This window comes from Pygoscelis adeliae, unplaced genomic scaffold (genome assembly GCF_000699105.1).
Source record: "Pygoscelis adeliae isolate BGI_AS28 unplaced genomic scaffold, ASM69910v1 Scaffold359, whole genome shotgun sequence".
Taxonomy (NCBI): Eukaryota; Metazoa; Chordata; class Aves; order Sphenisciformes; family Spheniscidae; genus Pygoscelis; species Pygoscelis adeliae.
The window spans coordinates 873,646-883,116 of record NW_008825553.1 but is presented as its reverse complement, the minus strand read 5'-3'; the positions used below and the strand labels follow the sequence as shown (position 1 = coordinate 883,116).

Sequence of the window (9,471 nt, the reverse complement as noted above, 5' to 3'; positions counted from 1 at the left end):
CTCATGCCTGGTTCTGCTCACCTGTGGCACAGTTACCTTCAGGGGCCAAATCCTGGGACTGTAAAAGGGACAAGTGTAGTTCTGGTCAGATCAGCCTGTGAAGGGTGGGGCTGCTTGTTTCGCTGGGCTGATGAGCGGAGTTTAATGCTTATCCGAACAAAGCCCCACTTGGAAGTTAACAGCACAGCAGCAAAGTAGAAAGGCAGTCAGCTGCAGGAGAACTGGTGTTCCATGTCAGTGTAGTCTGGCTGGCTTGGAATGGATGTGGTGACTCCGTTTTCTGCACCTTTACCTGATGGTACTTTCTCACTTGGTTCTTTTTTTTTTTTTCCCCCTCACAGTATGATGGCATCATCCTTCCTGGTAAATGAGCTGTTCCTGTTACCAAAAAAGCAAATAAAATTTTCTAACCCCTCACTTCCGTTGTGAATTTTGTGGGGGCTCTTCAATGGGAAGCCAAAGGAAATGGTGCACGTATCCTCTTAATAAAGCAGAGCTATAAAGCCAAAATGTGGCTGAGGGTTCTTTGTCTAAGCAAGCATGACAGGACTGGTTGGAAGGGGCTGAGGGGGTGGGCAAGGCCTGTGGTGCTGGCAGTGCTGGGGGACTGGCCAGGCTCCTGAGCTAGGATTCAATTCTGGTGCCACAAGAGGGGGCTGTGATCAGCCAGCAGAAACCCCTGATCTGCGCCGCTTCCATGGGCGGTGTGAGTGACCTCGAGTGCCTGTACCTGCAGCTGGTAGACTTGTTTCTACCCCACGGATCGTGGTGCTCTCAATGTGCTGTGGAAATCCTGAAGCAATTGCTGGATGTGCTTGGAATGTAGAGGATGAATCTTGACTGGTTTCTTAAAATGTTTCAGGAGAGTGAACGTGCACTGCTGTAATTACACAGCCAGACAGTTTTCCCATGCAAAGGAATGGCTTTTATTGTTTAAAGAGAAAATTCCCTGCAGGACAATACAGCTCACACAAGTGGAGTTCAGCAATATCCTTGCTTCTGCCTCTAGTGTTCGGTCCTCTCCTGCATCTTGCAGTAAAAAGTTAAAATAAGTTAAGGAACAAACTCACTTCCATACAAGTCTGCACCCACTCCACCATCAGTGGCTGTGCGGTGCTGACTGAAAGACTAGACTGTTCCCTTGTCAAGCCTGTTGGAGTTGTAAACCAGGGGAGGCTGCCAGCGCTGTTCAGGATGGAGCCCACTCCAAAATACACAGGGCAGCGTGTACTGTGCATGCTGAAATGCACAGAGGAAAGTAGAATTTGAACAGAAATGATGTTCTGCCTCGGTATAGCTTTGTGCTTAATGTGAACTCTTAACTGAGATCGTGAATTCTCAGAGAAAGATCAGTACCTTTATGTGAACTGTAACTACCGCAGGCTGCTCAGTTTTGGTGAGTTGTGAAAGGAAGTGAAGACCAGCCTGCTTTGCTGAAGCTCTTGTCTTGGCATCTTCAGGGCACGTTGGGGTTCACTTGAGTGGCTCATTGGCTTCTGGGGTGCGATTTCACTGTGTTGTGCAAAAAAAGACCGGAAAAAAAACAAGAGCGTTTGCCTGGATGCTCAGCAGCGTGTAGCTGCCTTGGCCTGAGACGAAGGTGATGAGCCAGTCTAGGATCACGTGTAAATGTGCTCCAGTAACAGGACCTGTTATCAGAAGATGCTGCCCTCAGCAGGTGACTGTTGTGTGATGACCGTGGCTTTGAGACCAGGAAATAACCACCACTCGCTCGTCTCCTGCTCGTCAGAGGTTATCACTGCTCTGGGGCTGTATCTCAGACCCGCTGGGGCAGGGTTTGGAGTGCTGTGGTGTGGTTTGTCCTGACGTACTCAGCCCAAGAGCATGACTGTGCTCTGCAGCGCTGTAAGGGGGGGTCTGCAGTCCCTGTGCCCTCGGAAAGGGCGGCCAGGGTTTTAATAAAGACTGGTAACTGTCTCGCTCAGATGCAGTGACAGGGAGGGACCCCAGGCACTGAGCAAGTGCTTGCCCCTGGAAACTCAAGTTCCCTAATCGCTTCTCCTTTTACAGGTCAGACACTGCTTTTACAGTAACGGGGAAGCGCTGATTGCGTTCAAAACCAAGCTGTCAGCTTGATGGTATGAGTAACGGGACCTGGCTAGGAATATATCTGCGAGAGCTTCTGGTTTAGATGTGAAGGGCTTCTGTTCCAGCTGATACTTATTTTCAGGGCACCATTTGCCTCTCAAATCTGGAGTCTCATAGCATCCTCAGGCACTTCCCTGATGCCCTCTGCTTGAGCTAGAGCACAGCACTTGGAAGAGCAAGGGATCTTGGTGAGTTGCTCCAGTAGTTCTCTTCCTTGCTATCAAGATTCACTTTATTCCTGGTCTGAAGGTATCGAGCTTCAATGAGTAAATATTAAATGTCTTTCCCTTGAACAAATGCTACGTGAGCAACTGGGTCTGCTCTAGACCTGTTGCTTTCTTGTACCTAATACCAATACTACTGTTTTGAAAGTGTCTTGCGATACTATTCCTACAGTACAATTTCTCCTGCATTATTCTACGTTGTTTTTCTTCTTTTTTTTCCATTTTTTCCCAATCCACGCTGCGATACAGTGCTGCAGGCTGAGGAGAAAAGCTCTTCTGTCCTGCTTGCTTCCGTGTCTGCCCGGCTTGAGCAATCTCTGCTTAAGCTGCGGGATGGAGATGCAGGCAGCTCAGAAGACACTTTCCTAGAGCCCAAAACTTGCCATGATGGAACAAGAGCATTTGAGACTTTGTAGTGACTCTAAACATCAGCGTGCCGCCCCATCCAGCTACCCCACACTCCTCAGCTCTGTCTCCTTCCCTAGCTGCTGGCATAAGCCACGTGGTACCCAGGGCTCTTTACGTGCTGGCTGCTGCCAAGGCCACAGAGCTGGCCCGGGACCCGGAGCTCGGGGAGCGTGGAAGGATGATAGTGCAGCACGAGACACCCACGGTGGCCTCAGGGAGGTCCTCGGCCTCGGCCCACTCGTTGAGATCAGGATTGTAACACTGCACACATTTCTGATACCTCTTCCCACTCTCATTCCAGCCACCCACCAGGCACAAGCGCCCCTCCAGCAGAGCCACCCCGGCCGTGCTGACCCCCGTGGGCAGGGGTGCCACGTAACTCCACTGCCCCGTGAGTGGGCTGTAGCACTCCACGGGCATCACGTCCACCCGCTCGCCCTGGGGACCCAGCTGGCTCCCACCCAGCACATACGCTCGGTCGGCCACGGTGGCCGCGCAGTGCCAGCCCCGGGGGGTGCTGAGCCTTGCCTGCTCCCTCCAGGTGTCGGTACTGGGCTCGTAGCAGCACACGGTGCGGGAATAGGCATGGCTGATGTAGCCGCCGGTGACCAGGAGCTTGCCATCGATGACCGTGGTGGCGTGGCAGCAGCGGGGCATCTCCAGGCTTGCCTTGCTCTGCCAGCTGTTGGTGATGGGGATGTAGCACTCGACAGATTCCAGCGCACCCTCAGCGTTGCGCCCTCCGACAGCATAGAGGAGCCCGTTGCAGGTGCTCAGGCTGAAGTGCGTCCTCCTGTGCTGCATGCTGGCCAGGTGCAGCCAGCTGTTGAAGCGCGGGTCGTACCTGGGGGACGAAGGACAGATCTGTCTGTCCAGGACTAGCATCAGAGCTACGGGGAGAAGCAGGGCCTGACAGACATCTGCTTTCAGAGGAGACAACTTGTGCTCTGGAAGAGCCTCTCTGTCTTCTCCAGCAGTAAAAAAGCATCTGGACAGGCAGTACAGATGGAGACGACGGCACTGCACAGGACTGGACCCTACCTGCGACTGCTGGGGTTGTTGCTGCTCTAACCCTTGGGATGGCCCAGCATTGCTCCTGCTACCACAAGCTCCGGCCTGGCTTGGAAATGGCGAGTGCTACCGATCGGAGGTGTCCCCAAGCACTGTCACTGTCCCCTCTGTTGGGTCTTGGCAGGTAGAAGAGGACCTAGGGGCAGGTCTTCCCTGCCCACCCTGCCAGGCCAAAGCCAGGCACGTGATAAGAAGCCGGCTCCTTGTGTGCCCACGAGATGGCAGAGGGAACGGGAACTGCTGTGTCCCCAGAGCGATGCCCCAGGGACTAAGGCCAAGCTGGGAAAGGTGGATAAGCTACTGGCCAGAAATAGAAAGACCTGCCAGTGCGTCGCTGAAACCTCACTTGGTGCAGGAGAAAGAGCCCAATGACGGCTCCTGGCTGAGGGGTGGTGAGCTGGGGCTGCAAAGGGCTGGCCTCGAGCAGCGCCAGCAATGTTGCATGTGGAGCCTCAGGTGGCTGAGCCAAGCCACGGGCAGAGCCACCGGGAAGTTCAGGTTTAGGTTGCAAACAAAATACTGCATGTCTGGTTGCCATGGTTACTCCTCCTTTCTTTGAATAGTAATCCCTTGGTGATCCAGTGACAGGTTTATGGGGATTTAGGAAACAAACCTTGTCATTTAAATGATGAAGAGAGAAAGGGAGGTGGAGAGAAGAAAGCCTGAAGGGCAACAGGAATCCTACAGGCAGTAAATCTACCTTAAAATGAATCCAGACAAACCAGAGACAGCATCGAGGCTGGCACTGGCTGGAGGAACAGCCAGCGGGCGAAAAGGGGAGCTCCCCAGAGTAACAAAATGGGTTACTTCTAAATAACGAGGGCTCCCAGTTCTCCAGGAGCCTCAAAGCTTCGAAGAGGCCCTGCCTTGCCCTTCTCCGGCACCAGTGCTGTGCGCTGCCGGAGCACGTGGGCAGCACAGCCCAGGTGCCAAAGTCCCCAAGGGAAGCCCAGGCCAGGGTCACACAGACCAAATCCCTGGAATTTCCAGGTCTTCTGTCTCACAGTCTAGCACCCTGCGCTGGGCCTCCCTGGCAGCATTATCTCAGAGGCCAGACCTACCTCCTGGTTACTGATAGCAAAGAGGAACCTTTCTGATGTGCTCGTCCCTAACCCCATGGGGGATGCTGGGGCACAGGCAGACACAGCACAGCTCCGAACCCCTCCCCAGGGTCTGCGTGGCCAGGTGGAGCCCATCTTACCTGCTCAGGCTGCTGACGGCATGCTTGGCCTGGTTCCTGGCATCATTTTGGTCTTCGCCACCCGCGACGTAGATGAATCCATCCATCACGACCACGCACTGGTTAAAACTTTTTGCTGGCATCTCCGTCAGCTTGTTCCAGTTTCCCTCTGCGTCCCTGTAGCTGATCTCCCTGCTAAGAGCCTTCTCAGTCAAAGCTGGACGACCCCCAACTGTGACAAGCACCCTCTGGCCTCCCCGAATCCTGGTTCTCCAAGACTGAAGGCTGTTTTGCTGGTGGGGGAGCAGGTGGTAATTCATAGCATCCACGAGGAGCTTGTGGCACTGCGGATCTTGCATCATGCGTGGCACAGGTTGAACATGGTTGACCAAGTCTGGAGCTGAGATTGTGCCGAATCGAATGTTGCTCAGGAGGTCAGCAGCATATTGAACCCGTTTCGGGTCAAACTCCAGCCACTTGACAGCAATCTGGAAGGCTGCAACCTCGCTGGGTATCTGCAGGTCATCATCCATCAGCAGCTCATTGATCTGATCAAAGGGGAGTTTCATGAACTGGTCGGTCTTGGAGAACTCCAGGAAATTTTCCCGGATGAATTTCCGGGTGGCGTCTTTTACCTGGTTGAGGCCGTAGGTGGCCGAGATGTTGGCGATGTACACACAGTTCTCCACGGCCATCTCCTGAACGAGGAAGTCGCTGCACATGTTCAGCAGTGCTGGCACCTGCAGCTGGGTGGCTGCGGCGATGGTGCTGCCGATGGTGTACAGCGAGAGGCTCAGCTTCCCCATGTAGGCGTAGGTGATGACGGTGGTCAGGCCCAGTGGGGAGATGTCGTGGAGCTCCACTCGGTGCAGCTGAGGGTCTCTCTGCAGCAGGCGGTGGAAGTACTCGCTGCAGGAAGCCAGGATGATTTTATGCACCTCAAAGGACTTTGTTTTGGTGGCAATGGTGAGATCGCAGAGGAACTGCTTCTGGCGCATCTGGTTCATCCCCTCCAAAAGGCTGGTTCCGTGGTCCGGCGCTTCAACCTCCGTGGCCGTGCAGTGGAAGCCATTGGAGCCGCTGTCGTACAAACCATTCAAGTGATTGAGGTGTTCGACATCTAGCAAAGCATCTTCCACCATTGCTGGGGTGATGGATGCATCCTCTTTATCCACCTTGGGCTTCTTGGGGGTTTTCCTTTTGGGTGCCATCTTGGCAGGATCGGAACGGGACCTGGTTAGAAAGGAGAGGTGAGGAGCCTTGTGGCAGGGGTACAGGTGTCCTTCTGCTCTTCAAGACATTCAGTTAAGGAAAGGAAAAACTCCCACTGACTCATATACTCTTTGGGTCAGGCCAAGGGAAGGATGGAAACTGCCTCCCAAGCCCTGTACCCCCTGAGCTGCATTAAAGGCATCAAGGGCCATGACTGCAAGAGGGGATCCTCAACTCTCAACCAATACTAGCACCTTCGCTGTGTTGAAAAAGGACTGGGGATTTTGGGTGGTTGCCTTGGGAAAGTGGGAGCACCCACTGGTTCCTGGGGTGTGGGGCCGTGCTCGACCCCGCTGACAGCTCCGCTGTCTGGGGTGACACAGACTCCAGGCAGAACGAGGGGGTGATCGCAGGGTGTGTTTTGCCTGACTCAAGCGCATGTCAGATGGGGTGAATCAAGTCCCAGCAGCTCTGACAGAGGTTCCCACATAGCAGCGAGGTAAGACGAAGCCCAGCATTGCAGGACCATATAGAAAAGGGTGTTCATTCCCCCCCCCAGGCCCTTGGGCACGGTGAGGCACTGCTGGGTAACCAGTGGGGCCAGCTGCCCCTTGGGGTGACCAGTTCAGAGTGCAGGTGAAAGGGGAAAAAAAATCATCAACAACAACAATCCAGCTTTTGCATGTTCCCAAATTCCAGCTTCAAACTCCAGTCTGAAACTCGGCAGTGACCTCAGCTCCTCTGAGGGAGCTCGGAGCAGCCAATGTATGAGGGAACAGAAATAGCTGTTAACTGTGCTGTCTCACATGTCTGGGTACTGTTTATTACGCTTGGCCATAAAGATCAGGTTTCTTGGAACTGAGTAATCAACTCCTATTTAGCCCTGGGCAAAGAAGAAGGGGGACATTATGAGACTTCAGCAAAAATATGGAGAAGGGAAAAGTTTAGTAAAAGTCCCTTCCAGGAAAGAGGATTCAGGGCTGAGTCAGGGAGAGCAGCAGTGCCGGCCCGGCCGAGCTCAGCTGGCTGGGGTGAGCAGAGGGAGCCCGGAGCCCCTGCTCCCTCCTAGCTTTGCACAGAAGCCAAGAGGATTCAGGAGAAAAGTCCCAGGCGCTTGAGCCATCCCTGGTATTGCGGCGTTTCATGGGGCTACCCCAATTTACACCACTGAGGGCTCATCTATCGCAGTGTCATATCCTGGAGCAGGCGTCAGTCCTTCTGAAACTGGGATGCAAATGCCGCCCTGTGTGTTTGGATATGAAACTGTTTCTGACACCCAGCTCAGGATTGGGAAAAGGAACTAGGATTCACCCTTTCAGAGCAACAACACTCTGACATTTCCAAACATGCATTTTGTTCAGACTATCCATTCCCCAGGAAAATTTGCAGTTTCAGGTTTTCAGCTGGATTTGAAGTGACAACATAGGTTAAATACTGGAATTTCCCAGGAAATGAAAATGTTTTTCCAGGCCTTCTCTCCAGATCCCTCAAGGGATGAGACCTGTATCTCTCTGAGATACAGTACTGCAAAAACCTCCTTGCTGCCGAACAAACCCAAAGAGAAGCAGGACTTGTGCTGGAGGGAGGTGGCCGTCCTGCCGCCCTCACGCTGAGACTGGTCCCAGCAGGACGGGTGCCAGGTTGAGGTCTGCAACCTGCCGGGGCAGGAGGGTTTGGCCTTGTGAAATAAGAGACCTGGGTGTCAGCTCCCACCGGGCCGCGCTGAGGATCTGCCCGATCCCTTCTGCTCCCCAGACTGCCTTGATTTTGGCCTTCTTTTACAGAAACAAGCACAGTGTCTGCAGCAAGACACTGTTTCTGTCCATAAAACTGCTCACCCCCCTTTCAGGGGTTCCAGACCCCATTTTAGAGAGGAGACACCAGCGCTCAGCAGCTCCTGTGGGCCTGGTGCGGAGCCCAGCATCACAGTTGGGCAAGCTGATCTCCGAAGGCCTTCTTAACTCCTTCTGGAAAGCCCAGCAATGCAGCTGGCTTTCTCCATCCCCTGTCCACCCCACTCAGGAGTCAAGGGGGGAAGTTGTTCTGGGATAAAACAGAGGTCTTCTAACTGCGTTACACTTCATACAAGTACAATGGAGCCACAGGAAGTTTTGGGCTCATATTAATGTCCGTGGGATCCTGCCTGTCCCCTTTGGGCACCTTTGACAGACTCCAGTTTGAAGCATGTGTTCATGTTATTGCAGTGTCTGGCTGCAGGAGGGCAGAGCAACCTTTACTACCTGCAGCTGATTTAAAATGGGACATTCTGATTGAAATACCACTGTAGTGACTTGAAAGGGATATTTTTCCTACAGATTAATCTTGGCTGCTGGATTAATCTGGGGAGCTGGAATGGTTTGAAGAGATTCCAAAGGGCCCAGACAGAAAGGAGGGAAGACAGGGCTTTTTTCTAGCTGTTTAAACTAAAAGACAGTAGTTGTCCTCATATCCTTTCAGTGCTGCTAATCTCAGACCTGCACCATATTACTGAGCTAACAGCAAAGCAGGACCTACGCTGGGTGATACTGTGTCTTCAGAAAGTTATGGCAGGCTTATTTTCTTTAATATCTAACCAGAGTCCCTCTCCTTTACCTGCTGGTATCCCCAGCCCTGGGTTCAAGAAGGATCTGAGTCACAGCAAGCACTGAGCTGGCCTGGAAGGCTACCTGGACACTGCAGCTCTGGGCACCATTTCGCTGCCAATAATTCCTCCAGCCCCATTTTAGAAAACAACAAAGCCTTTCCCCATGCCATTATTTCCATTATTCAGCAGTTCCCATGCCCCACGCGAGGTCTCTGCAAATCCTGCTAGGCGAGCCTCGGTTCTCCGTGACTCATCTATAGGCTGGGTCTGCTCCTTACCTTACTGTTAAGACCAGTTAGTCCAAGGGGAAGGTCTGACCAGCACAGGGCTCTGCAGGTTGAGAGGCAGAGACCCTCAACTTTCCCCACACAACATCCTCCTCCCTCCTCTCCCCTCCCAGGCAGCTGACTGCTCTTATCACTTCTACACTTACAGCAGGCTTTTGGGGTGATGTGAGGACAGCCGCCCTCAGCCGAGTCCCGAGAGACATGGAAAGGGCTGGATTAAGGTAGCGCTGCTCCAGCCAAGGGCATTGTCACAGCCAGTGACGGGTGAAGGCAGTAAACCAAAGGCCAGGCATGATTACCTGGCCACTGCCAAGGCAGAGGCAACAAGGAGACAGCCAGAGGCCTGGCTCCACTCCAGAGGGGTTCACGAGGGCATTTGGGGATGAGCTGGGGGAA

At 53.4% G+C, this 9,471-nt stretch overlaps 2 protein-coding genes across 2 annotated transcripts in view; one reads left to right on the top strand and one right to left on the bottom strand.

Annotated features, from left to right (window-relative positions):
- RPL11 (ribosomal protein L11) overlaps nucleotides 1-414 on the top strand; it is a 7,885-nt gene extending 7,471 nt beyond the window's left edge. The window contains exon 7 of the mRNA XM_009332148.1: nucleotides 342-414. Coding sequence (XP_009330423.1) covers nucleotides 342-371 — 30 coding nt within the window. The 3' untranslated portion in view covers nucleotides 372-414. The remainder of the gene's footprint in view (nucleotides 1-341) is intronic.
- Nucleotides 415-503: 89 nt separating this feature from the next.
- LOC103923731 (kelch-like protein 31) lies at nucleotides 504-9,138 on the bottom strand. The gene is made up of 3 exons (XM_009332146.1): nucleotides 9,067-9,138; nucleotides 5,014-6,225; nucleotides 504-3,585 (listed from the first exon to the last, which is right to left on the bottom strand). Exons 2-3 carry the CDS (start codon nucleotides 6,201-6,203, stop codon nucleotides 2,853-2,855), a joined length of 1,923 nt encoding a protein of 640 aa, XP_009330421.1. The 5' UTR covers nucleotides 6,204-6,225; nucleotides 9,067-9,138; the 3' UTR covers nucleotides 504-2,852.
- Between the last annotated feature and the right edge of the window lie 333 nt (nucleotides 9,139-9,471).

Bases quoted from the DNA above. Each gene is read 5' to 3' on its own strand.
- LOC103923731 (XM_009332146.1), bottom strand. From the start codon at position 6,203: ATGGCACCCAAAAGGAAAACCCCCAAGAAGCCCAAGGTGGATAAAGAG. The intron at 3,586-5,013 runs GTAAGATGGGCT...TTCGTCCCCCAG, and splicing joins GCCGTCAGCAGCCTGAGCAG to GTACGACCCGCGCTTCAACA.